The sequence below is a fragment of the Cryptococcus neoformans genome, chromosome 3 (genome assembly GCF_000149385.1).
Source record: "Cryptococcus neoformans var. neoformans B-3501A chromosome 3, whole genome shotgun sequence".
Taxonomy (NCBI): Eukaryota; Fungi; Basidiomycota; class Tremellomycetes; order Tremellales; family Cryptococcaceae; genus Cryptococcus; species Cryptococcus deneoformans.
Window position 1 is genome coordinate 381646 of NC_009179.1, and position 25193 is coordinate 406838.

The following is a 25193-nucleotide window of genomic DNA, read 5'->3' on the forward strand; positions in this document are numbered from 1 at the left end:
AGGCTTCTTACGATGTCCTCTCCGGCGCCATCACCCGATACGCTGGTGCCGTCGGCTTCTCTGCCCCCGAGTACGCCGTCACCCTTCACGGTCTCGGTAACCTCTCCACCTTCGCCGCCTCTTACTACCACAAGGTTTCCAAGGACGTCGAGGCTGGTGCCAAGGCCGTTTACGACACCAAGTCCACCGCTGGTAATGTCTCCCTCGAGGTCGGTGCCAAGACCTACCTTGTGAGTTGCATCTATATATATCTTTGTTATTTTTTTCACTAATTTTATCTGCCTAGGACAACGCTGCCTTTGTCAAGGCCAAGATCAACAACGCCGGTGTCCTCTCCCTTGGTTACACCCAAGCTCTCCGACCCGGTGTCAAGGCGTCCGCTGGTGTTTCCGTTGACACCACCCGTCTCAACGAGCCCACCGCTGGTCAGGCCGCCCACAAGGTTGGCGCTTCCATTGTTTTCAACGCTTAAGGGATTCAGAAGGGATGAAAGTACAGATATGCATTTATTTGCGGGATACATAAAGATTCTGGGATCGTGCACTTGTGAATTGACTTAAGAATGGGGGTCTGCGTGCGCTTTCTGTTTATGCCTATTCGGGGTGCCGATGGCGTTGCGCGTCGCGAGGAGAATCGGATTTAACCGTTAGCTCCGGGGACATGTACCGGAAAGTCCGGAACGTTTGTTTTGACTGTTACGTAAATATAATTATTAGTCTCGGGGGGCTTGTTGCTTATGACTTGCGAGATGAATCTTTGCAGCAAAAGTTGGATATCGTCTTTTGGAAATATATTCATCTCGTTTCCTTGTACGCCATGGCCCAACAGCAACCGCAGTTGAAACTTCCACCGAGGGCCCGATACGCAGCCAATAACCGTAAATACGGCACACCTCTGCCTATCCTATTCCCCTCTTCCTCCTCCGCATCTTCCAAATCCATCCTCACATCTTTCCTTCCGTCTCTATCCTCTGCTAGAGTTGAAATCCAGCATATCACAGGCGAATATGATCCAACTACAGGAAGTGTATGGATAACAGACCCGAAAATGATGGATTTGGCTTTTCAAAAAGGTTTCTTTGGGAAAGGTAGCCTGAGTAGGAGTGAACCGAGTTGGCGGTCGAGGAGGATTGGATTGTTGAAAGGTGGTGATAGTAAGCTCTATTCATTTCCTTTGGTCCAACCTAGGATTAAATCAGATTGGAAGGAGGGATAAAGACTAACCAGGAGTTTTGCTTGTTCAATATGCAGCTCTAGCGGCAGAGCAAATGCGCGAGAAGAGGCGATTAGAGCGTAAGCAATTCAAGATTGATAGGGCGCAAGCAATGCTGGATGCGGCCAAAAAGGCGGAAGCCATCGTAGCGGCTGCAAAATCTCAACCGGAACCGAAAGCGCAATCTCAACTTCAACCTGGTGATAACGAAGGGGACGATGTAGAAGATGGCGAAGGAGAAGGGGACGAAGCAGACGTCTCGCTCGTGGTCACTCCCGATAATGAGGTCGACTTGGAGGGAGAAGCGGAAACACAATCACAATTACCAGCCGGGGGAGAAGCATTGGCCAGCCAAAGCCAAATCGAGATTGATCCACTCAGCTTGACGCCGCAGACGTTCCTTGTCCGACCGACAAGGCCGGATGCGAATCGGAATAGGGGGAGAAATGCTTTTCGTCGGCGACCCCCTCAATCTCAGGCTCAAGCTCAGGTTCAGGACAATACTGATACATCTGTGGCCACTCCCGCCGTTGTTACCGCACCCTCGACCGAACAAACTACCCAAGCCCCCGCCGACGCTGACGTCGATATGGAAGCCGAAGAGGACCTATTTGACGAATCCCTCGTTGAAGAGATGGAATATCTCCAACTCTCCATCGAAGAATCCCTCTTCCTCTCCCTAGCCATCGGGGTGCTTCGTGTGTACGATCCTTCCACTGGCATGTACCTCACCCCGACATCGAACTCTGCGGATGCAGGCGAGCTATTGAAATTGCTCCTCCCTAGGCCCTCACCGTCTTCACCTCTTTCTGCCCAATTGTCTGTCTCTGAGGGTAAAGGAGCACCGTTATTGCCGGATAACCCTGCACTAGTTAGTTATGCGGTGTACCACCATTTCAGAAGTCTGGGCTGGGTTGTGAAGGATGGCATCAAGTTCTGTGTAGATTGGCTTTTGTACCGCCGAGGACCAGTGTTTTCCCATTCTGCGTGAGTTGTCTCAGATTCTTTCAGATAAAAAAAGTTGGAAGCTGATTTATTCTGATCGGTACACCTCTTTGGGTAATCGCATATATCTATGATTTAGTTTCGCGTGCGTTATCATCCCTGTGTATGCTGATACGCATGACCAAGCGGTTTCACCGTATGGGGGGGAGGATTGGTATGAAGAAAAGATGAGTTGGAAGTGGATGAACACCGTTATCAGGGTGAATGCGCTCGTACAAAAGGTATGTTTCTCTGTTTTCACGTCTCCCTCCATCCACCATTCATACCTCTCCTCACCGTCCAATACATTGCATTTTGAAAAAAAGCTAATCTGATCACCACTCTAAAAACAAATAGAACGTCATCGCAGTTTATATCACTATACCGCCTATTTCTTCCTTCCCATCCAACTTGAAGTTAGCGGATGGCACCCTCGATCCAAAGAAGAATGATCTCAAGAGTCTGTTAAAGAGCTATACCATTCGAGAAGTAGCGCTTGTACGTTTTTTCTTCTTCCTCCCCGTCCTGTTAGCTCGTGTATGATATTTCCCATGGATTGAGCTGACGATGTCTCTTGTCTTATGTAGACGAGGTTTGGAGCTACAAGACGACGTGATTAGAATGACATGTATAATCCAATGACGACGAGTTTCTGATCATTCTGTGTTGAGCTTGGCCAAATATCCAGTAATGAAGTCCCTAAAGTCGGCCCTTCGTCACGAAACCAGTGTCTTGTTTCTTGTTGAACAATGCCTTTGAAGGCAATAAGCGGAAGCCAGAGTAGTAGTTTGCCCTTTTGTCCTGCCATCCTATTCCCTTACACACTGACGACCCATGCCCATGCTTTACAGTAATGTACAATCTGCATATGCATACATAATAGTAATGAAATTTCCTTCAATGTCTTGGTTGTTTCATTCACATTTATTCAATATCAGACGTCTACGTCCTAGTCATCGATACCGCCATCCTTAGACTGCTTTTGATCATCGTTTTGAACGGTCATTTCTTGTTCTAAAACTGACCTTAGCTAACTAGTCAGGCCTTAACTTTTTATATTTGAAACGGGCTATTAGGAATATATATTATTAGTACAGAATCTACAGAAATGCCAGAAACGCGTGATAAAGTGGTAAAAAGTGCATGCCTAGAGAGTATTTGAGTGGGCGTAAAGACATGTCTTCAGCCAATTTCAACTAAAAGATCAGGAGGTTTATATAATGCATGCATGTTACTGTTGGAGGATGCACGGGCCCGAGAGCATGTTGACCATACAAGATTGAGAAATTATCATGAGTTTTAACCGAGTAATATGGAAATGAAAAACACATAGAATGGGGCAGGTCGGGGTAATAAGAGCCCGCTAACGCGACGTTTTGCCCCAAGCACTTGGCATGGTAGTCACTAAGCGTGGCTGGGGAGTAGAAGATGGTTGAACGACGCTGCTGAGGAGAGGCTTTGGGATACGTGTGTCGATACGGCGGCGAATTTGAACAGATCGATTGGGCTCCTGATCGATTAGCTCGCGAGTCAGGCGGTAATGGTCTGCAAGAGCCATGACGAATGTCCTCTTGGCCGCTGGCACTAAAAGAGATATGTCAGCAATAAAATTGAAGGAGGTAAAAGGTTAACTCACTGTGAGGAAGAATCATCATCTGCCTTGGTCCTTTAAAGAATTCTTCAAATGTGGTCTCCACCATTTTGACAAATTTGTGGTTTCCAACCGCAAAGAGTTTCAGCTCATCTTCATAAACTTCCTGGTTCCTCTCCCCTGGCTTTATGCCCAAAGCATCGGCCAATCGCGCATTACGTTGACGCACCGAACATTCCGAATTGCACTTGAGCTGATCAAGTTCTCGGCTCCTCGGGTTGGCTTTGGATGCGCCACATGAAGTGCGGCTTTGGAGGTGGCCGCAAGCACAAGTCTGGGTAATAATAGCTTGACATGGATCATTTTCCGGGCACTTCGCTGGGGCATGGCACGTCGCTGTACAAGGATGCTTGCAAATTGACTTGGGTTTGCCACAAACTTGATTACAGGAATCGCACTCTCCAGGTCGATGACACAGCTTCTGGCATTTGTGGAAACCACAAGAGAGAAGTTCGCCGCAAGGTTGACCACAGGAAACGCGGTCCTGGGAACATCGTACATTCTTGACAGCAGGATCCTTACCACATGCACATGGTTTAACAGTGAGGTAGGGACAAGGAGGGCATTCCTCCTCTTCATGACATTGATGGGGTATTTTTGGATGACCACAAGCAAATGCGGGTCGAGCACAAGGGAAAGCACAGTTGATCTTGGTGCCACATGCAACAGGAGGATAGACGACTGTTCGACCGCAATGGCAAACCAGCTAGGAAGAAAGTCAGTTGATCCCTTTATTTCCACATTATCACATACCTCATCGTAGGAAGCCTGAAGACATCGACCACAAGGACCCTTGTGATCAGGTTTGGGACATGAGTGTCGACCACAGCTCAGAGTCTTGCCACATATAAGCTGGCATTTATGCAGATCATCATCAGGGTATATGTCGTTATCTTCGTTACGCTGTTTTTTGTTTCGGAACTTGACTTGTTCCCAGAGAGGACAACATAATCGACCACATTCGTGACGACCGCAGCTTCAAGCAAGAGTCAACTAAAGCTTTACATGATCAATGATAATAAATCAACTTACTTTCTCAACGCTTTACAGACTCTTTCACAAGTTACGTCACCGAGCCCATTTGCCATTCTTTCCCTCAAAACGTCACAAGGCACCAAGATTTGACTCTGCCCACATCGGCATGACCTAACAATTTCTTCGTGACACGGCGGGCATTCACCAGAATGACAATTATTTGGACAGGGGTGGCCACATGGTCGCACCTTGGGACATCGTTTCGCACATGTTGGGATGGGCGCGAGGCAGTCTGGTCGAGGGAACCCAGGAAGTGATGAGAGAGGAGTAGCTCCACAGGGACAGTGGGTCACGATTGATGGAGAGAGAGGACAAGGGTAAGGTGTAACTGCGTGCGGATGACAAGTCTATCGTCAAGTTAGCTCAGAGCTTGAACGAGTTGGTAAGATTGGCTCACCTCATGACACATGTGAATACCACAGTCATACAGCTGCTCGCATGGCTTTCCACAATTAAACCTCCCTTCCCATGTCTCTTCTATTCCTTCATCTATCAACCGCGCGCAAAGCTTTCCCTGTGATCTATTCCATCCGCATTCCACCTCTTTCTCTTCTTCACCACAGTAACACTTCACGACCTCCTTCTCCATACATGGCTGACAAGGCCCATAGTGGCACAGTTCGGGGCAAATATGATCCTTATGACCACATCCAAGAGGTTTGCCACAGGTATCGTCGCAGACAGGAGACAATGCAGCATTATTTGATGTAGCGGAAGAGCACTTGACAGTGATTGGAATGCTGTGAGAAGGGCACGGTACAATAAGTGCGATATTGCAAGGAGGACATGGACCAGGATGACATGGCAACGGACATGGATGCGCGCATTTTTGCCTTGTACGACCGCAAGAATCACCACAAGAATGAGGGGCGGAAAGTGAAGTTGCAGGGTGTGACAATCGACCGCAGAAGCAGCTGCATTATTGTCAGCACAGATCACATCCTATCAGTACGGACTCACCGATAATCTTTGGGGGCCTCCGAGCGTCTCTTCTGGCAACCTGGACATCTCCATACAACTTCTTCTGGTTCTTTCAAACCACCACGCACCCTTTCATCTTCTTCTTGCAAACTTCTTTCTGCCCAGTCCTTGACACATTCAAGATGGAAGGGTGTGTAGCAAGCTGAATAATGCGATGCTGCTGAAGTTGAGCCAGTGATAGGATTTGGAACGAGAGTGGCGGAGTTTACCTCCGGTGGTCTATCAGGGGGGAGGCAACACCATATAGCTTGCGAAGGAGTGATAGAATTAAAGCACTACTTCTGGTCAAAAATGAATCAAGTGTTGCATAATGAGCAACTTACAATAGGACATTCAACGAATGGGCGATTTCTGAGGCCCTTGGTCAACCTTGCCACCAGATCATCTGATTCCTGCGCCGCCTTCTTCCGTTGTTTCTGTTCAGCTCTTACAACGCCTTGAGCAGGTTCATCCAGCTTCCCAGGCTTCAATGTCCTTCCATCCTTGGGATTCATGGAGGTGAGTTTTGTGGATTGCTCAAATGCTGTCCTTCTGCTGACAGACGTGGATCCAGTTTGCCGCGCGACGATATCGGACTTCTCCTTCTTGGGGGGTTTCTTCCTACTTCTCTTCTCCTTAGAACCTTCTGCAAAAGCTTCTTCCCGAGAAGGCAGAGGATTCTCATCAAGCTCCGATGCTAGCAATGCAGCACCTGGGACGAATGCAGGCGCAGAAGGATCCATGGGTGCAATTTGCTGTAATTGTGGAATCTTGACAGCTTTTAGAGTACGTTGCATTTCAACAGAAGGAGCAGCACGAGTACGTGATTGAAGGTCGGGAAGAGGTCGGGAATTCGGCGTACGACCTTTCCCTCGGGAGGAATTTGGCGTCACGCTTTCGTCGGTAACAGAAACTCCATCCTGAACCACGCCGTGCTTTTGCCTGCCATTGACTCGAGCATGGGAACGATCATTACCATTCATTCCGTTACAGTTGGCTTGACCGTTGACGCGCACAACCAGCGAAGGTTTGTTGAACCGTTGATTCTGTCGTGGATGCATTCGGGCGACAGGGCCGCCGGGAATTGGCACATTGCTTGGGCCAGGCGGAACGTTCGATCGTTGGGAGCCCGATTGAGACGATTGCGTGCTTATTATTGATGCTTCATCCTCGCCAACCCAAGGGTTGAGGCTGTAGTCGATACATAACTTCGACGGACCTGGTGCTTCTCTACCTTCGCCGTTTTGAAGCTCCCTCGCCTTCCTGCCGTGTGGTATATCTTCGGACAGCTGCTGAAAATTGGATTCCCCCCCGCTTCCGTTCACATGTTTGCCCTCCTCAGGACCTGAACCACGCCTTCCACTAGATTGAGAAGTTGTCGCGCTTGATCTGGCAATTGGCACAAGTCCATCCCCATCCAACTGTGACTTCTCCCCTTTCGCAGCTGTTCCATCGACAACAATTTCTCGCCCCTTCCCCTTATCTCTCCGACCCTGGCCTCCGTTACGGTGGCTGTGTCCATTATTGCGCCGGTAATGATTCTTTTGATTCAGCAAGAATGCGCCATCGCCCGGTACTGGCCCTGTTTGTGTGGGCGTATGTGCTGTTGTTGCCGCAGGAACCGTTTTGGACATATGGGGAGGAGGCTGACGGGAAGGAGTAGACGATGACTCTGACATTGTTGACATCGGCGCTGTTGAGCTTTCAAGAAAAGAATAAGTTCTCTGCCAAGTGGCGATAGTATCAAGAGATGTCAATTGTAAAGTCGGGGTTTTAACTTTTTTTGCCGTCCGAAGCCCGGTTTTCTAAAAACTTTTGAATTACAAATTAAAGGGATGAATAATCAGTGGGATGCCCACTGGAGAACGAGAAAAAGATACAGAGGTGAAAAGAAAAGTCAGGAGTCAGAAAAACTACAGCTCTGCCTGACAAACTAGCACCAGTCGACTCGCCTTTCGTCGGAACCGCGTACGACAGAGTTATGGGACCAAAATTTCTAGACAGAAGTTGTGACGCAGGAGATTATCAGCTCTTTCTTTTTTTCTTACAAATCGAATGGCAAAATAATTGAACATTCAATGCAAAACGTTATTCCAAATCCCAGAAGGCAGTGAAACATATCAGATCAGTATTGCGAGCGATTACAAACGCAGGTTTACGATAGGGAGGCTAAACCTCCGAAAATGCTCTACATCATCAACCGCTATATACAAAATCGCATTCAGCATGCTCTTTCTTCGACGTTCCCCCAATTCTTCGCTCACTTTTCCCCAACTTCATCTTTGCTTTTATCCTCGTTTGCCTCACCATCAATGGCCCCTTGGTCTAACTTTATGTTTGTAGACTTCGATCCCAAAGACGGCTTGGGTTTAACAGCAGTTTCGGCTTCGCGCATGCCAACTGGAATGGTGATGGAAGTCTTCCCAACAAACCATGCAGGCACCCAGCCTCGCTCACCAGTTTCGTTACGAATTCTATGAGACTCGTCAGTTAATTTCATCGATCAGGGCAATTTGTACAGCTACTCACACATAGCTCCTGTTACCGGCGTATCTGGTCATCATCCGACACACTGCTATCTGGGCTGTGAAACTTACCAATGACAATATTTCTTGTAGACCCTAACCTTCTCTCCCTCTTTCAGAGTCAATTCGTCGTCCCCCTTTGAGTCATAATCCATCAGCACAAACCCAGCATAACTACTTGAGATGATATGAGAGGGTGGAAGAGGAGCTAAACCGGGGTAGGGAGCGATTTGTCCGTCAGGTGAAGGTGAGATGATCGACATAGGTTGACTGAGCTCAAGTAGACATCCTACAGAGCTTATTTAGGTAGTTATACGAGGGCATCGACCAAGCTGCTTACCTGCTGGTACCCAGCCTTGTGTATAGCTATTGGGTATACCTGTCGCATCAGGATCGCGATTGACAATATACCAACCCTTATTTTTAGAACGAATGACATATGTCGACCCACTATTGCCGCGTTTCAGCTCAAGCGACTTTCAAGAAGCCGGCAAAGATGGCACTTACACAGGCACGTCAAACTCATCTTCTCTATCTCGACAATATCTAAAGATAATCAGTTCTGCGATTACGGCGTCATAGTTCGTTAACATACGGGTAGATAGCCACTCCGTATGTCACATCTACCACCGAACCATCGGGATCAACCAGCTGCCCATTTGGCGCGCGCCCTCCGCCGTCTCCATCTCTAAGCCCCGGGCTTGGTAGTTCGGGGAAAGCTGTGCCATTCGGTGTTTGCCCATCTTCCGTACGAGGAATATCAGGTTTGAGGGTGTTGGGTTTCGTTGGGGACAAGGAGGTCTCAGTGGCAGGTTTGATCTTTGGGAGAAGAGTAGCTGTGGTGTTGGGAGGAAGGCCAAGCTTTTGGGCTTGTTTTGTATGGGCGACGTATACGGGTGATTTTATATCTTTCTGAAGGAAGATCAGCTCCTTTCCAATGTTCACAGAAGGTGACTGACAATGTGACGAAGCATGAAGACTGGTTTGTGACCTGTTTCTTTTAGCTTCTGAAACAGTAACAACGGCTTCTCATCGTAACTCAGGCACCGTTCTGCAATAGAGTTAGACAAGCCCCTATTTGTGAGGATTTTGCTCACCCGTAGACTCTCCGGTACTATCGTAACAAATGAATAACGCATATAGCCGCCAATCATCATTAATCTTATATTTTTTCAAAGCTGCAGGCAACACTTTCCAGCAGGGATCCTCTAAAGTCACTCTGAAAGATTTGGCGGCGCTTCTCGCTGCATCCTTTGCTCTCGATCTCTCTCTATCTGATGGGTTTGCGGAATGAGTTGACGGCCCTGGGACAGGGGCCGAAGATGATACAGAAGGATATGACGAGAGTTTGGTGGAAGAGGCGGAGAGGGATTGTGATGACAATGCAGGTGGAGTCATGCTGGGAGAGCTGGAAGTACTGCTGGCGAGATTTGACGATTCCGTGAGGACTCTATTTATTGGTCGACCATCTCTTCTGTCAGCGTTACTTGCTACGGGAGAGTCCACATAATTGTGGTTAGAGGTTGTTGGGGTGAAGCTATCGTGAAAAGTGGCAGAGTTTGATGAAAGAGGTGCGTTGAGGGATGAGGCAAGGGCGGAGGATGCTAAAGAGGCCGGGAAAAGCTGTTCAGGACGCGGTTTTGAGGTGCTCTACGGACATGATCAGAGACTAATCAAGATCATCAGCAACAACTTGACCCACAGGAGCAAGCTCTGCACTGTCACTATCCTTGAAATCTCTCCACTTGTAGCTGTTCGACCTTCCGAGTTCATCCGGCCTTCTTGAGATAGACCCCGCCAGAGTTTCCTCAGTCTCATACTGAACGTGTGGTACAGATATCCCTCTTTCCTCCAAAGCAGCTCTCAACAGATCATGATCTCTTTCTATCAGGGATAGCCTTTCCTCTACGTCACAAGGCATTAGCGGTTGTTCACGTCTGTCATTATATTACCTACGCTGTTGCCGTACGACCTCCAGCAGTCTTCCCGCTTCCAAGCGGTCGCGATCTTCTATTTCTATTTACAGTCGGAAGAATCAGCTCTTCATTGCGCCTTTCTCATCCTTCTCCAAAAAAAGCCATACCTGGTGGTCTCCATTCGTCATCTCCTATTTCTAGCCCTTGCTCCATTTTTAACTCATAGACAGCTCGTAGAAGCATTAGTCGATGACCGACGCTGGACATTCCCATATCTTGAAGAGTTTCATGATCGAGGGCGACCAGGACATCGCCAGCGATTCCATGTTCTACAAGATGGTCCATCAGTTCAAGCACTGTGCTGATAAAGGACGCAATCTAGCTAACCATGTATCGCCGCCTCATATTGTCCAAGCCCAATGCTGGAAAGGTATGATACGACAGCGTCCTCGTCCCACTGCAGTACAGAAACAACTGGTGAAGCCGTTGTAGGGGAGGTGACTGTCGCAGCCATGCCTTGCGTATGTTACTGGAAGCTAAATGTCCGGGCGGCCAGTATAGTTGAGATGGCCAAAACGGCGGTGGACAAGGTTGAAAGCCAAAAAGGATAACTAGCTGTATAAAAGTATTTATTTTGTTATTATGGTGTGGCCCATCTTCTATTATGCTTCACTTTGCGTTCAACTGCCGACGGCGGATTGTTTTCCTGTTTCTCCGGTTCCATCACGCTTCTTCTTTTCGCCACGTATTGCGAGCTGACCAGCAGTTACTCTTTCCTGCTTTCAATGCATCCCAAATTTTGGTATCTAGGTTGCGCTGGATCCATAAAAGGATCAGAATGTTGAATAAAGCAATAAAATACATGCATAAGAACCCGAAAAACCAACCCCCTTAATTAGCGTCTCCAACTGCGCCTGCCCTTTCACCCAGATACAATTTCCTCATTTCGTCTCCAACTTGCACTCTTCTCTTGCCTTCTAAATAAAACATCGCATCATTATACGTGGTAGGGACAACTGTTCTCCCGAGAGGCTGTCGACCCCCCTTTGCCATGGTGAAGAAAAATGTATTGGTTTCCCGTCGAGACTACCACGACACTAGTCAACAAGGCCCCTAACACAAATGTGAATCTGACTCACCCCAGTCTCAACCTCTTCAACCTCAGCTTTCACCATGACATGCACTTTTGCTTCTCCATCTGGTCCCTCGTGTGGCCGGGTTGTGTGCACAATCTTAGAAGACAGTCGAAGCACGGCACCAATGGGTACTGGCAGTCGGAAGGTGATTTGGTCAAGGGCCAAAAATCGCAAAGGACCTTGGGCGAAAAGGGAAGCATTCGTGAAGCAGAGCTCACTATTGCCGATTAGTCGTATTGCACTGCAGCGTATCAATCTTACGGAAACTCACAATGCCTACGAATTATAGTCAGCAACATTATCAAAAGGAAAGCTAGGCGCAAACGAACAAGTCTCATTAAAATGCCACCAAAGACCTTCCCGTGCAAGTTTCTGTCTTGAGGGTGCATAAGCTGAACAGTCTCAATCTGCAATGAAAGATTAATCACTCTCGCCTAAATCACTTGCGATTGACCGACCTTAGTATCTTTCATCTCCACAATCTCTTGTCCGTTGATCTTGCCATCTTTAGCTTCTTGGACCTTGAGCATAAGCTCGTGAAGTTCTTTGGCCTCCTCGGATGATGGCTTAATGTGAAGTTAGATATTAATGTTATTGAAACAATTTACGTCTACTCACTGGGACCTTATCCAAAGCGTTCATGGCGCTAGCCTTTCTTCTTTTCTGATGCTCATCGCCAATGGCCCAGAGAATTTTCTCTTCCTCTGACTCAACAATTAATGGGGGTATTTTCCTTGACTTGTGTGTCTTAGAGTCTCGGCACACCATGGCAAATCGGCCTAGCATCAATGTTTCCCAGTCGACAGTATCGGGACGAGATCCTTCCATTTTAACGACTACCTCCATACTGGAATTACCTGTCCATGTGACAAAGCCGGAGAACTTCAGATCACTGAAGTGCCATTTGTAAATACCTTAGACAAATAACAGGAATAGCTGCTGAGGTCGACTTACCGCACATTGTCCTTGTTCAGTCGCCCGAACATGTCAAGCCTATCCGCACTTGCTGTAGCGAGATAGAGACCAGCCCTCGAAGAGGCATCATGGAATGCAGCGGCAGTGCTGGCTCCGCTTTTGGGAGGTGGAAGACAGTGCCTGTAGGCAACGGCGCCTGCAAGAGAATCGAGGTCTATGTTCAAAGGCGATGTCAGTTTGATGTCTCATCAGTACTCTATGCAGAGTAACTTACGCTCAAGAAGCTTTCCCATCCCTAATATGAATACAATCAGCATTACAGCTTCTACTGTTAAAGGCTGGACAGTACTTACTGAAACCTCCTGAAGTATTCACATAACGATCAAACAAAGCGGCATCGCTGGCCAAAGGCAGATCAAAGCTAGTAAAACTTTCGCTCATATGCCTAGGACCCAGAGGTGCAGCCTCATGCTCATCGCATTGATGATCTGGGGAATCATCTTTGGATGCTTGAGATTCAAGGTCGGGGGAAGAAGACGAGAGCCAAGGAGCCGGGAGAGCGCGCATGAGCAGGGGAGAGGGGTGGTTCCCGCCGGTAGAAGATTCTGACAGAGCAGTCGTTAGCAATCCATGCATGTCTCCTACAACAAGAGAATACTCACTTCCCACAGAAGTAGTCAGGCGATCTATCTCTCGCAGATCATAAAGCTGCTGAATAGGGCTAGACGGTGTCTTACGAGCCGCACTAGAGTTGAACCTCGCCAAGGCGAAGCTCCTTCTAGGTATGCCAGCCCTGAGAATGGTTTTGAATGCTAAGGACATTATGGCTTCTTAGGAGATGACTTGTTTACAGAAAAATATGCCCGTTTCGTTGCCTGCGTTGCCCTTGATATACTAGAGATAAAAATGGAGAAAGCGAAAGAGGTTGTCAGTTCTCAGTCGTATCGGCTCCGTCAAATGCGTCATCGGATAGCCGTCGTTGTACCTAGAAAGCCGGAAGTCGGTTATCTTCGGTACCTCCGGACGTTCTCGACGGAAACACGGGCGGGATTTCTCGTGCGTGAGACTATCGTTCTATTTGGCAACTCATCTCTTCCTCCAGAAGACGGACCTCCGTATGATAATGGAAATAGTCGCCCCAAGGATTGAGATCAGATCAGCTGTTTTTGCCTCGTCAGGCTCTTCCGTCAGCTTCGAGTCGAGTTCCAGAAGCGGAAGGTATCTTATCGATCTAGAAGGTGCGTTACCTAAGGCCGAAAAGTTGGCCCTCGCTTTCAGCGGCCCTGGAGGAGCAGGAGAGCTTGTTGTGAAGATTACTCCTGGACGGATGCTGCGGAAAAGGGGGTGGGAGAGAATCGAGGTCAAGACATGGATTACCAAAAGTGAAAATCAGGATCTGGGTTACACCGCTTATCAACTTCTAGTATGTGAAGCCTTCAATGGCCCATGTTGTATCTAATGCTGTAATAACAGAAGGAAGCTCCTAGTGGAGGGAACAAGCATTTCATTATCATCTTCAGCAATTTTGATACAGCCAACTTCATGTCGTTTATTCCAGACGATACTCCCCTGGGCAACTTAACGTTACCTGGCACTCATCAATCTTGCGCTTTGTATGGCTGTAAGTCATGTAAATGCAATAAAAATATACCTAATTAATCTATTTGAAGTCCCTATTTCACAATGCCAGCAACCTAGTACACCAATAGAGCAACAGCTGCTGGATGGCGTACGTTTTCTGGATGTTCGACTCCGGGTAGTCGACGATCAGCTTTTGAGTGAGTCACCCTTAAATTGTAGAAGGATGGGCGATTGATGAAGGAATCATAGTGTATCATGGTCCTCGCTCCCAACAATCTTCCCTTCCCGTACTTTTAGATGCTCTCCAATCCTTCCTCTCCTCTCATCTTACTGAGACCATCATCCTCTGTCTCAAGGAAGAGTCTCCTCCATTTCATCCATCCTTTTCAGCTCTGGTATACGCCGCTTTCGAAAACCGTCTAGAGAAATTTTGGTTTCTAGAAGAGCGAATACCCAAGCTTGGTGAAGTCAGAGGAAAAGGGATGTTGATGACGAGGTTCAATCGGGATAAAGATACTGAAAATCAATGGCCTAATGGGATGGGTATCCACCCTAGTAGATGGCCGGATTCGAGGATTGGAGGATTTGATTGGAATTGCGGGGAGACACAGGTCAGAACACAAGACTGGTATGTGGTTACCATTTTGTCCAACTCGTCACATTTGTAGATGATGCTGGTTCAGGTACCGTGTCAAGACTTTTCTTCAAATCCCACAAAAATTTCAAGTAGCAAGTGAAATTCATATCATCATTTCATGACATATGCTGATCCTAGTAGATTGTCAGGTATCTTGAGCCGACACTTCAGCCTTCCCCCGCATATAGCCCACCATTCACCCTTTGCTACACTACAGCCTCTTATTTTCCCCTGTCGCTGCCCACAATCATTGCTAAAGGTTTCGGTTGGCCTAATTGGGGCCTAGGGATTGAAGGTATCAACGCTCGTATGTGTAGAGTTCTACTTGAGTGGATGGCAGAAGGTAAAAGGGTAAGAGGATGTGTACCTATGGACTTTTACAGACAGTGTGCTGGAAAGGAAGGCTTAGCAGCGCTGCTAGTTCAAATGAATTCTATGGAATGGTAGGTTACACGTATAATGTACATGTATATATATATATATCACCCCGCATACTGTTTCTCATCATCAGACTCCTCCAATTTCACTCCTACATCGTATCCAGTGACATATCTAAACCACTCTCTTACACCTTGCCAGCAGTTTGCCTCTTCCTGGTCCTTCTCTTCTTTCTCCCAAGCAGAAATGCCAGTGACGATCACCCCAAAATCCCCTTCTTGTTCACCAAATCCACTCCTGCACATCAAGCTCACTTCGTAAATGCTAGAGGTATCAAGCGGAACCCATTTTGGGTCATCTTCTTTGACTTCCTTACCCCTGTAGGTCGCTTTGAAATCGTCCCAAGGGAAATAGAACTTCTGTTCCCCTGGAGTTTTGCCCTGATTATTTTCTTGGGTAAGGATAAAATGTGCCTCATAAATGAGCTTCGCGGAACGTGGGGGAGGAGGTACTTTGGGGTGTTTGGGGATATGACTGGTTGGGGTAGTTTTAATCACAAAGGTAAACTCCATTGGTTTCTCGAACAAGGGGGCATTGGCTTGGGACAATTGAAGAGGGTCAGGAAGAGCAGAAATGACGATGCCTTCGTATTTGATTCGGGGAAGATGAAGCGGGTAAGGACCATACAGAAATGCCTGCGATGCAAACCCAGCTCCTCCCAGTGTCTTGATGTCTATGTGAAATTAAGTCAGCGCACGAATGTTTAGCGTCCAACATGAGACAGAAGTATAGACTTACCAAGATTTCCCCAGAATCTCGCTGCGAGGCTTTTGTCGCCTTTATTGTGTCCCTTCCATATATTTTCATCTCCAAACCCCTCATGTTCAGGAGCATTCTTCACCTGCCCGTAGACGTCAATCTTGACAGGGGCAATGTGCGAAACAGACGACCCGCCGCGCACTCGGTCATCTACAGCTCTCCATTTGTGGAAGTGAAAGGGAGGAAATATGGGATGTTCCCTTGTCTGGCAACCTTGATAATAGCTCATTGTTGGTGGGCCTGTTGATAAGGTTAGAAGGGCTAAAAAGTAGAGCTATCATACTTGCATCCTTGCTGGGCAATTTCTTTGATCGATGGTGATTGGGATGGTTAGTCACCATTGCGGTTCAGATCGACGTCACAACTTCAAAAGCGACTTTCCCACGATTTCCTCGGCCTCACGCATTGTCTTCTTCGTTGTCGTCGGTTGCATCATCGTTGACGTTCGTTCTTTACGTATATAACTGGAGGACGGGTCTTAACTTCGTTAGGGGGGTAACTTCCATGGTGTTCTATTCTCAGCCGACCTTGAACAGGTTGCATTGCACAAAATTTGTTTACAATCATAACTTGGAGGCGTGGACTGACAAAAACGGTATTTCGTTCAGAGACGAACGCCGCCATCTTCCCATTGTTCTAAATTATTATAATACAGGTATCATAGTATCAAACCGGCCACTACTGCAATCAAGCTACAAATACTAATGTTCCATATAACTAAACACAGCAACTACAAAAGGTCATATATATGTACAGCTGACCTAAATCTTGTCCACATGGCCGAGGAGCCATTGCAAATGCCTATAAGCCATTCTAGGCTGGTATTGAGGTTGCATATGACCAGCTTGGAAGGTCTCGACCCACATGAGACCGCGCTCATAATGCTACGTCCAGAAGTTATCCCTTCCTCTTTCAGTCGGGCACAGTAATGAAAAAGGAGCCTACCTGAATGCCCATGGTGGTCTGGGGCCCGGGGAAACCAGGTAGACCGTTAGCCTCATAGATGGCAGACCATTGCGTGTCAATAATGTCAATGTAGACTTCCTCATATGGGGCGGACTGGAATCCAAGCTGGCCGTTCCAAGTCATATTTTGAATGGAAAGAAGAGTACCATTGGTAATGATGGCCATATCTGAGATTCTGTCAGTACAGTATCGTGAGATCAAATTAAGCCGCACCATAATCCCCATTCGAAACCAGTACTCTGTTTGTGGCCTCGATTACCTGCGGCAAGACCTTTTGTATAGGATCCGCCGAAAGGTCGCCTTGCCACTCCGGTCCAGCGTAACCTCCTACATATACCGGGTCTGGGGAACACTTGGCCCAGTCAATGTTTTGAGGTGCGTGCATAGCAGCTTTGACGTCGGACCTGTTTAAGTAGACAGGTCCGGGAGCGTAGTTAAATCCAGTGGGCATTCCAAGAACATCCCATAGCAAGGGACACATACTGTTCTATTGTGCATGGCAGTGATCAGTCCTGAACCGAAAAGAAGGGACAATTTACAAAGCAGATGAGTTTGACTTACAACCTCATAGACGTTGAAACATGGGTTCACTTGAATCTCCAGGTACATCACACCATCAAATAGATCGCACATGAGACTGGCGTTGTCGCTTCTGTTAAAAAGCATAGGTGGTTGTTTTTCAGGTGGGGGGAATTGAAGGTATTTGTCAATATAATCCTTGAAACCACAACTCTCGTGATACTGCTTCAGCTCGGCCATAACAGTGGCGTTGAAATTGAACATATTGGAGTTGGCTTCGACAAGAGGGTAGGTTGTCATTTGTCGCTGCACTACATCAAATTCGCCGATGACGGGGTCGTATATGAGAGCCCCTAATCTTACGATCAGCCCGACCCTGTTCATTGTTCCTCACGATTGATCGTCGCTCACCAGAAAGATTGTAATAGGTCGTATTTTGCTCATCCAGCATGGCGGCGCTGATATAAGGCACGTATCTCCCAGCGTACGATTCACCGGAAACAAATATCTTGTAGTTACTGATACCGAAGACGTCTTGGAAGTTCTTGAACCATTTGATAAAGTCCTGTGCAGTCTCTTCTTGTGTGGTGGCTTTGGGGGTACCCGTAGAGAAGCCAGTGCCTATAGGTTGCTCCACCCTAAGCGCTTTCGATTAGTCTCCCGCGAAATCAGGTGGGCCTGGGATACATACCAAAGCATGTTGGTCAGGTTCACCCACGAGTATGGATTGAGAGCAGGTTGTAGAGTACCAGACTTCCAAGTCCAAAGGCCGTTCTCCTGTAACCATCCACCAAGAGAGCTGCAGCCAGGTCCACCATTGAGCCAGATTGTGATGTCTTCAGAAGGTTCACCGAGCTTGGGCTGGAAGACAAAGAATAGGGCTTCAGACTGGTTGCTGTAATCGATGGGTATGAGGCCACTATATATTTCTCCCAAGTCATAGGGGATATCTGGAAGGGATTCAATGAAGAATTCTATTTTAATAGTGGTTAGCGACAAGTGAGCATGTGGTGATAGAAGTCAGTCACCGACCTGATGTCTTGTTGTTGTAAAACTTTCTATCTGACGAATCTCTTGCAAAAAGCTGATTGTGGCCTAGGGTTCCTCTTTCCACGAGTCCCTTTCTAGCCTCCTTCTGTGCAGCCAATGCAGAGGGCTTTCGACTGATTAGTGCGCTGAAGTCTGGTGCATTGTCGACAATTGAACCACTGGTTAAGGCTAGTAGGGCGACCGATATCAGTTTATACCACATCTCTACGAAGGGAGCATTGAGGAATTGAGTAGCCATTTAGGGGCTACATTATATATACGTTAGTCAAGCGGGCTTATGGCGATGCAGCCCGAAGAAGGGGGTGGTGATGGGAAAGAATCCAGTGATAGTTTTGGATCGTGGAGAAGGAAGGAGAGCAAGAAGAAACGGAGATGTGCCTGCATCTTCATCCCCGGTATGCCGAAGATGCATGACGCAAGGTGTGATGGCGCAATAGGTTATGGTTGATAAACGGGAAGTGGAAAGCGCTAAAACATCGTGGTAGTGGAAGGTAAAAAGGTATAATAAGAGTGGTTGTTGACGTCGTCGTAACTCCATTCTTGCTTGTTCCTGAATCGTCATCCCTTCGTTCTCCGCCGTCCAAGCTTCGAATTCCGATCAGCAAACGGTAGCAGACAGGGGCGGATAAGGTTTTATTGCTTCTGGCATGTAACAACAGGCTGCTCAACACATAATAGAGTCTCATACAACAGATGACAAAGGAAAAAAAATGAGGGAATGGGGAGACAGAGCGACATGGGCTTCTATCATTTGGGTTTTCTTCGTTCGGCATGTTTGCGGCAGGTTTGCTTTGTTCCTTGCTTTGAGTTGGTGCGTAACAAACATAGATCGGGACACCTATACCCTCAAGGGTAAGTAGTCTAAGGGCACACGGCCCACACAACGGCAGGTGACAGGAAAGAAATGAATGAAGAAAAAATAAAAAATAATTACATCTCGGACATCGCCGAAGGGACATCTCCAGGCTCCAGCCAAGCAAGCAAGCTGCCAGCCGCCAACTTACCTTCATTTGATTAGCGGGAATGAAGGGATCACCAATTTGCACCTTCTCCCCATAATCCATTATGAGCTGCGCAGACGATCTCACAACAGACGATCTGACAGGGAGCGTCACTACTGAAGTACTGGAGCGAGCGTCTGCTGGCGAAGGGGCAACGACTAACCTTTGGAGTCATATTGACCGGGACAAGTGAGTTTACTATTGCTTGAACCTGAGGTGCGAGCATCAACGGCTTATATAGGCGACCCAAGCGTTACAGGCTTGAACCTTGAGAATCCATCTTCGGCTCCTTCTGTCATCAAAACGTGGGATGATAGGCTGGATCAGGAGCAATATGTGGAATCTGGCGTAGACGACGATGTGAGCGGCGTCCCGATAAGATGACGAATGCGAGAAATTGTTGCTAATCGATTTGAGTTAGCTGATCATTCACATTCCATTCGTGACTTCTGTCCGCCTGCGAACACTTTGCATACTGCCCCCGGCACCTGACCACCCACACAGATCAACCCGTCTTCGTCTCTATGCTAATCAGCCTCACTGTCCGGACTTTGGTGACTTAGAATTGATGACACCTATAATGGACATCGATACCTCTCAACCGCCTGCTGGCATAAGAAGGCTTCCTGATGGGAGAAGAGACGTTGAAGAGTGGCCTCTAAAAGTGCAAAAACTGGCGAATGTTTTTAGTGTAACTCTGTTATTTGTAAGCATCACGCATTTCTGCGGACTTGCATTGGGAACCTAACATCGCGCAGACCGAAGCATCCACGTCTCAACGCTCGCAAGTGTACTTTATTGGCTTAAAGGGAGTGCCCCCCAAGCACACAATGGATATGTCAAAGCTGGGCACGGTACCCACAGAAAAGTCGGCCGATCAGTCTGTAGATGGAGTGGCGCAAAAGCAAACCAATCATAACACCACAACAACGCGATAGAAGATGATTAGCTATGTACTCTATCACTGTATCACTTGTACTTGTATTATGCTGTCCGGTAAATATCTAATCATGTATGCATATGCGGCATCTATTCGCGTAGTTAGGTAAGATGGGCGAAACTTTATCTGCATCGCATTCGTTGAGGATATTCAATGGTCTGGGCTTTGGGTTCATGAGTGTCTTGGGGGGCTTGGGACGCGTCGCGCAGTACTGGTTGTGAGCGCTGATGAATGAGCAAGGAAAGCGACAACAATCGAACTGCGTGACAAGCCGACAAGGCTTGTCGTTTTCGTTCTTTCCAATTCCAACACTGCTTGTCCATACAACAATTCCTAACTATAACTATATATCTCAATAGCTCGTCTAGTCCTTCTTTTCTACATTTCTTAGCGTACCGATCACAAAACACAGTTGCCGGCCGACCGTGCTCACTCTCGCCTAACTTCAAATTCAACACACTCTTTGACGTTCGTGCGACTGTCTCATAATCATGTCCTACTCAAAAGGCAAAGAGCGATTTACCGTCACCGATTACCTGTATGACCATGGAGAAAGGGATATAGAGACGGCCTACGGGTGTAGCTACGCCGGAAGCAGCCCACAAGCATTAAGTTCCGCAGCAGCGGCTACGGTGGCCGCCAGTGCGAGCACCAGTGCGGCGTCACCAAACTACCGACCAGTAGAGAAAGAAAAGCGAGGAGCGCTAAAGCTTCACGGACCTATGGTGAGTCAATTTCCCCTTCGATCTCGCAGTGATCGCAACTAAGGTCCTTTGCTCTGTAGCCATCACCGTCAGACTTCTATCTCCCTTCCACACACAACCCTCTCTCAACATACTCCTCTATACCCTACTCTTTCTCATCCCAGACGCAATACGGCGAGGATATGGTTCAATCTACTTCAGATGAAGGTATGCTTCAATCATCACCTGTAACTTCTCGTTCGCCAGGCATGCAGATGCAATTTTCACCTCGGTCACAAACAATAATGGGTGATCACTTTGGAGAACAAGGAAATAGGGTATCGATGACCACAGATATTTCCGAGAAGAGAGGTAGTACGTCAGAGGGTAAGGATAAGGACTGGCCCGTCCCAGCGCCAATAGCCAAGAAGAAGTGGTGGGATAGAGTAAGCTATTATCCGTAGGCTTGGACACTTTTCTGATGATCAGTAGATCTTCCCGTCCACATTATACACGAGGTTGCTTTTGGCGGTTATCATCTTCGAGACGGTCGTCGACCTTTGCATCGAGGGCAATATCTTATACCGGTTCAATGAAGAAGTGAAATCGAATAGTTCAACCGAGGTCGAACTCGAGAACAAGCGCCGTTTGCCAATCTATCTGATCATTTTTGGTCTTGCCCAGTAAGTTTGAATCGAGTCAAGGTATATAACCTAGTGACTAATTAATTATAGCTTATGGCAGTTTGTCCTCACTGTCGTCGCTATTCGCACCAAAAACTCTATCCAAGTCTTTGCCGTCACAATCTTCAACTTCGCTTTCCTTGGATATGCTGTCATTCAGATTTTTGAGCTTCGCAAAATCTTGGGGAGCAACCTCGCTGATGGACTTACTGGCGGAACCAGTACAACATTGATGACAATTCCGCTCAACATCTTGACTGCATTGATAATTGTGATCATTGGAGCTTCGTGTTTGGCTTTACTGGCACTCTCTGTGCTGCTAAGACGAGAATTCGGGTGAGATCAAGTTCCTTTCGGAACCGAGTTGCACGATACTGACGGTTTTGGCAGCTGGCAACGATACCGGTTCCTCGGCGCAGATCTCATGATACGGGAATACTTCTTTAAATTCCAGGTCTTTGAGTGTATCTGCTATTTTAGCGCCTTTTTCTGTGCTGGGTTTGGCATCCAGTTTATCTGGCTGGTTCTTAATCCGACGGATGCGGAATACATCGTTACATGGGTTGCATTCCCTCTTTTAATTATATTCCTCGTTATCGGTCGGTTTGCAGCCAAGTATGAAAACATGTACTTCATGGTGCGTTCAACCAATGGAATATGCTGCGACTTGAGCGTTGACCTTTCCTTTTAGGCTGCATTCATGGTTGGACTTTGGGGAGGATGTGCCTACTTCATTTTCAAACTCGTTCGCATCTGGCAACAAGTCTCAACAACTTATGTCAACCTCGAAAAGTCCCTAACGATTTTCGATATATTTAGTCTGGTATTACTCGCCGCTTGTGGGGTATGGGGTGTGATGGTCTGGATCAATTTTGGAAAGGGATTGAAGCAGGCTTGTGAGTATCTCGATCCACCTCGCCATTATGCAACGGCTGACAAGAGGTTCTGATGAAGTGCTGGCCAAGCCTCGTGCGAAAATGTTTGGAGGAGTGTTGGGTTTCTGGTCAAATGATAGCGAGGCTTCTGAAGAAAAGGGACAGGAAATGACCTTGGCGCAGCGAAGGATCAGTATCGACTAAAGACATCGGCGTTCAAACGGAGAGCAGGCTCTCGACTGAATTTGTAACTATTTGTTCTTTTATTTTGGGTTTAGGAAGTGATGTCTCCTTGTGGGGCCAGCTCAATGTCTGCTGGCACGAGAGAGCTCAAACGAATGGCCTTGATTGGTCATTGTTGTGATAATCTATAGTCATTACTATGCAGCATACCGTTTATATCATAATTAATGCTCTCGTTATTCGTAAATGGCGTGTATGAATAAGTTATATGGCCGCCACCGTCCTCATTTCGTATACCCTCAGACTTCTCAACAGCTCTTCTGCTCTATCCCTTTGCGGCGCATTTGTCTGAGCCAGCCTCTCCATATACTGCGCCGCGAGGGCTAAGTCAGCCTCTTTCAATGCCTCTGCACCATCCATAGTTTCGTCCCCATCCCCGTTTGTCCTATCTAACCTTTTGCCTTCCCTCGCTTCCCTCTGTTGAAGCTGTATAACACCTCTCATCTCCCACTCTGCTACTGCCAAATAACTTCCAGCCATTTCTGCCACCTCCAATCCACTCTTCTCGCCTAGTGCTACTACTTTTCGGTGATACCCGACCGCCTTGTCTATCTCATCCAACGTTGTGTGCAAAGAAGCCAATTTGAGGAGGATGGTCATTGTTTGGACCCGATCGGCTCCCAGGAGAGCGCGGGTGTGCGCAAGGATGGCGTCAGGAAGGCGGTGGAGATTTTCGTATACAGTCGCGAGAGCGGTCCACATTCGACAGTCATACGGACGGAGGGATGTTGCTTGATTATAGTACTCAATGGCGTACATAGGCATATCAAGTAATTCGTATGCTTGGCCAAGACCATACCATGCTCGATAGTCTTTTGCGTTGACATCTTAACCACATGAGATAAGCGGCAGAACTTCACAAACGCGGGAGCGACGTACCAATAGCTTTCCGGTAAGCTTCGATAGCGGCGTGTGAGTTTTTGAGTTCAACAAATTCATGCCCCATCAGAGTCCAAGCGGGGAGATATTCTCGGTTGAGCATGAGAGAGCGTTTAAAATAGGTGATTGCCTTGGTATGATCAGATCTTGATGAATAGTAGTTACCTATCGCTTGTCAGTGGCATCTTCACAGTATGACAATGAGCCTTACCAATTAAGCAGCACACTTCAGCTCTATTCCTATCTATCTCTGCGTACTCATGCGCCAGCTTTCCAAGCTTGGCCTGCTTGTTCATCACATACAGCATATTGGAGTAAATGTCAACTTCTTCCATTCTGAATGGATCCAAATGTTGAACAGCATCGAATTCTTCTTCGGCGGTTTCAAAATCTGCATTATATTAACGAACAATCAAATGTGGAAAAGGAGCCACTCGCCTCGCATATGGTAATACACCAGTGCGCGTTGAGCTTTAAGGTGTACGCTGGAAGGGAAAATTTCCAGTAGCTCCTTAATCATGTTCATGACGAGGTCCGTAGCAGTGTGAAGGTCCAGCATGCAATTAATAGCGAAAAAGGTAAGCATTGGTGTCGAGGGTAGCTCCTCTTTTAGCGAAATAAACTGCAGCATAATGAGCTGCGCCCTTTGCGACCTTCCGTAGCCAACCTACCATGTCCGCTGAGGATACCAGTTGCGCCATCTGGCTCCATGCACTCCAGTTATAGGGTTTGAGCCTTACACTGTCCATAAAACATTTAATCGCTGTAGGGCGTCTATCCAGACGCATATAACATAGTCCACGAAGATAGATCAGGTAAGGGTCGCTCTCTTTTTTGAGCTCTGATAAAAGAGCAGAGAGGGCAGGGTAGAAAGCAAGACGTTCTTCTTTGGTATCGAGGAAATGTGGCAGTGATTCTTGTGCTTTTCTATCCGCAGACTAGGAATTTTTAGCGATTTAGTTTATTATGACAATGGAACTCACGAGATACATTGAGTAATATCTCAAGAATTTCGCACGACTTCCCTGGGCGTCCCTCAGAACCCATGCTACCCGGTCGTATTCCTTCAGATCAAAATATCCCCTAGCCAACTGAAACTCGTCCTCCTCAATAACATTCTCTTCCTCCTCGATTTCTATACCGTGCATTGTACGTCCGCGGCTCGGTCCTGCTTGAGCGAAAGCGCCCGGACCCGGAGAGGGTAGGAAGTCTCCTATGGATGGACGGGCGTGACCTGGCGGTGAGCGTGGCGGTAACGAAGAAATTTGGGGTGGTGGGCTGAATACTAAGTTCGATGTAGACCGATATTCTTTCGGTAAGGACATGAGCAGTTCAGAAGCCCTGTAAGTTTTGGTCAGTTGTCGAGCAACCTATGGGGCAAATACATACCACTTTGCAGCGACCATAAGACCCCTATCCCTGAGCTCTCTTATGGCCTTTCTTAAATCGTTCGCCATCTTTATCTTGGCATCTGGGGGTATGTCTGCCGGCATTTTGTTTCGTACGCGCTTTATTGAAATACATCCCAAAAGGAAAGAGTTAAACGAGCACATAGTGACCGACCGGTGGGCCGAATTGGCACAAGCAAGAACGGAGATTCCCCCA

At 47.4% G+C, this 25193-nt stretch overlaps 11 protein-coding genes across 11 annotated transcripts in view; 5 read left to right on the top strand and 6 right to left on the bottom strand.

The window, feature by feature from the left end:
- The window catches only part of CNBC1350 (hypothetical protein), a gene marked incomplete at both ends in the record, with an annotated part of 1127 nt that extends 655 nt beyond the window's left edge, over window positions 1-472 (top strand). Inside the window, 2 exons of the mRNA XM_771549.1 lie at window positions 1-230; window positions 287-472. The exon at window positions 1-230 is cut by the window's left edge and continues 58 nt beyond it. Coding sequence (XP_776642.1) covers window positions 1-230; window positions 287-472 — 416 coding nt within the window. The remainder of the gene's footprint in view (window positions 231-286) is intronic.
- A 344-nt stretch (window positions 473-816) lies between these two features.
- Window positions 817-2816, top strand: CNBC1360 (hypothetical protein; the record flags this gene model as incomplete). The annotated part of the gene is made up of 5 exons (XM_771550.1): window positions 817-1153; window positions 1251-2199; window positions 2297-2438; window positions 2554-2694; window positions 2784-2816. The coding sequence occupies 5 exons, from the start codon at window positions 817-819 to the stop codon at window positions 2814-2816; spliced, it is 1602 nt and encodes a 533-aa protein (XP_776643.1).
- A 743-nt stretch (window positions 2817-3559) lies between these two features.
- On the bottom strand, window positions 3560-7521 carry CNBC1370 (hypothetical protein; the record flags this gene model as incomplete). The annotated part of the gene is made up of 7 exons (XM_771551.1): window positions 3560-3780; window positions 3833-3971; window positions 4022-4823; window positions 4880-5229; window positions 5280-5796; window positions 5843-6138; window positions 6187-7521. The coding sequence occupies 7 exons, from the start codon at window positions 7519-7521 to the stop codon at window positions 3560-3562; spliced, it is 3660 nt and encodes a 1219-aa protein (XP_776644.1).
- A 581-nt stretch (window positions 7522-8102) lies between these two features.
- Window positions 8103-10797, bottom strand: CNBC1380 (hypothetical protein; the record flags this gene model as incomplete). Its single annotated transcript, XM_771552.1, has 12 exons — window positions 8103-8316; window positions 8372-8380; window positions 8440-8656; window positions 8708-8817; window positions 8875-8913; window positions 8963-9279; window positions 9327-9418; window positions 9465-10017; window positions 10070-10272; window positions 10324-10383; window positions 10451-10612; window positions 10671-10797. 12 exons carry the CDS (start codon window positions 10795-10797, stop codon window positions 8103-8105), a joined length of 2103 nt encoding a protein of 700 aa, XP_776645.1.
- A 377-nt stretch (window positions 10798-11174) lies between these two features.
- Window positions 11175-13156, bottom strand: CNBC1390 (hypothetical protein; the record flags this gene model as incomplete). Its single annotated transcript, XM_771553.1, has 10 exons — window positions 11175-11369; window positions 11423-11636; window positions 11691-11695; window positions 11749-11826; window positions 11878-11985; window positions 12038-12311; window positions 12374-12548; window positions 12609-12629; window positions 12688-12939; window positions 12997-13156. 10 exons carry the CDS (start codon window positions 13154-13156, stop codon window positions 11175-11177), a joined length of 1482 nt encoding a protein of 493 aa, XP_776646.1.
- Window positions 13157-13451: 295 nt separating this feature from the next.
- CNBC1400 (hypothetical protein) lies at window positions 13452-14999 on the top strand (the record flags this gene model as incomplete). Its single annotated transcript, XM_771554.1, has 6 exons — window positions 13452-13757; window positions 13808-13955; window positions 14005-14112; window positions 14165-14543; window positions 14599-14644; window positions 14694-14999. The coding sequence occupies 6 exons, from the start codon at window positions 13452-13454 to the stop codon at window positions 14997-14999; spliced, it is 1293 nt and encodes a 430-aa protein (XP_776647.1).
- A 35-nt stretch (window positions 15000-15034) lies between these two features.
- On the bottom strand, window positions 15035-15978 carry CNBC1410 (hypothetical protein; the record flags this gene model as incomplete). Its single annotated transcript, XM_771555.1, has 2 exons — window positions 15035-15663; window positions 15729-15978. 2 exons carry the CDS (start codon window positions 15976-15978, stop codon window positions 15035-15037), a joined length of 879 nt encoding a protein of 292 aa, XP_776648.1.
- A 532-nt stretch (window positions 15979-16510) lies between these two features.
- Window positions 16511-18522, bottom strand: CNBC1420 (hypothetical protein; the record flags this gene model as incomplete). Its single annotated transcript, XM_771556.1, has 7 exons — window positions 16511-16633; window positions 16695-16882; window positions 16929-17202; window positions 17277-17587; window positions 17646-17872; window positions 17926-18208; window positions 18267-18522. The coding sequence occupies 7 exons, from the start codon at window positions 18520-18522 to the stop codon at window positions 16511-16513; spliced, it is 1662 nt and encodes a 553-aa protein (XP_776649.1).
- Window positions 18523-19349: 827 nt separating this feature from the next.
- Window positions 19350-20223, top strand: CNBC1430 (hypothetical protein; the record flags this gene model as incomplete). The annotated part of the gene is made up of 4 exons (XM_771557.1): window positions 19350-19474; window positions 19537-19645; window positions 19707-19991; window positions 20044-20223. The coding sequence occupies 4 exons, from the start codon at window positions 19350-19352 to the stop codon at window positions 20221-20223; spliced, it is 699 nt and encodes a 232-aa protein (XP_776650.1).
- A 493-nt stretch (window positions 20224-20716) lies between these two features.
- On the top strand, window positions 20717-22670 carry CNBC1440 (hypothetical protein; the record flags this gene model as incomplete). The annotated part of the gene is made up of 7 exons (XM_771558.1): window positions 20717-20950; window positions 21010-21354; window positions 21401-21591; window positions 21643-21927; window positions 21982-22228; window positions 22283-22487; window positions 22546-22670. 7 exons carry the CDS (start codon window positions 20717-20719, stop codon window positions 22668-22670), a joined length of 1632 nt encoding a protein of 543 aa, XP_776651.1.
- Window positions 22671-22913: 243 nt separating this feature from the next.
- CNBC1450 (hypothetical protein) lies at window positions 22914-25081 on the bottom strand (the record flags this gene model as incomplete). The annotated part of the gene is made up of 7 exons (XM_771559.1): window positions 22914-23536; window positions 23589-23753; window positions 23800-23979; window positions 24027-24210; window positions 24260-24526; window positions 24572-24929; window positions 24978-25081. 7 exons carry the CDS (start codon window positions 25079-25081, stop codon window positions 22914-22916), a joined length of 1881 nt encoding a protein of 626 aa, XP_776652.1.
- Window positions 25082-25193: the final 112 nt, after the last annotated feature.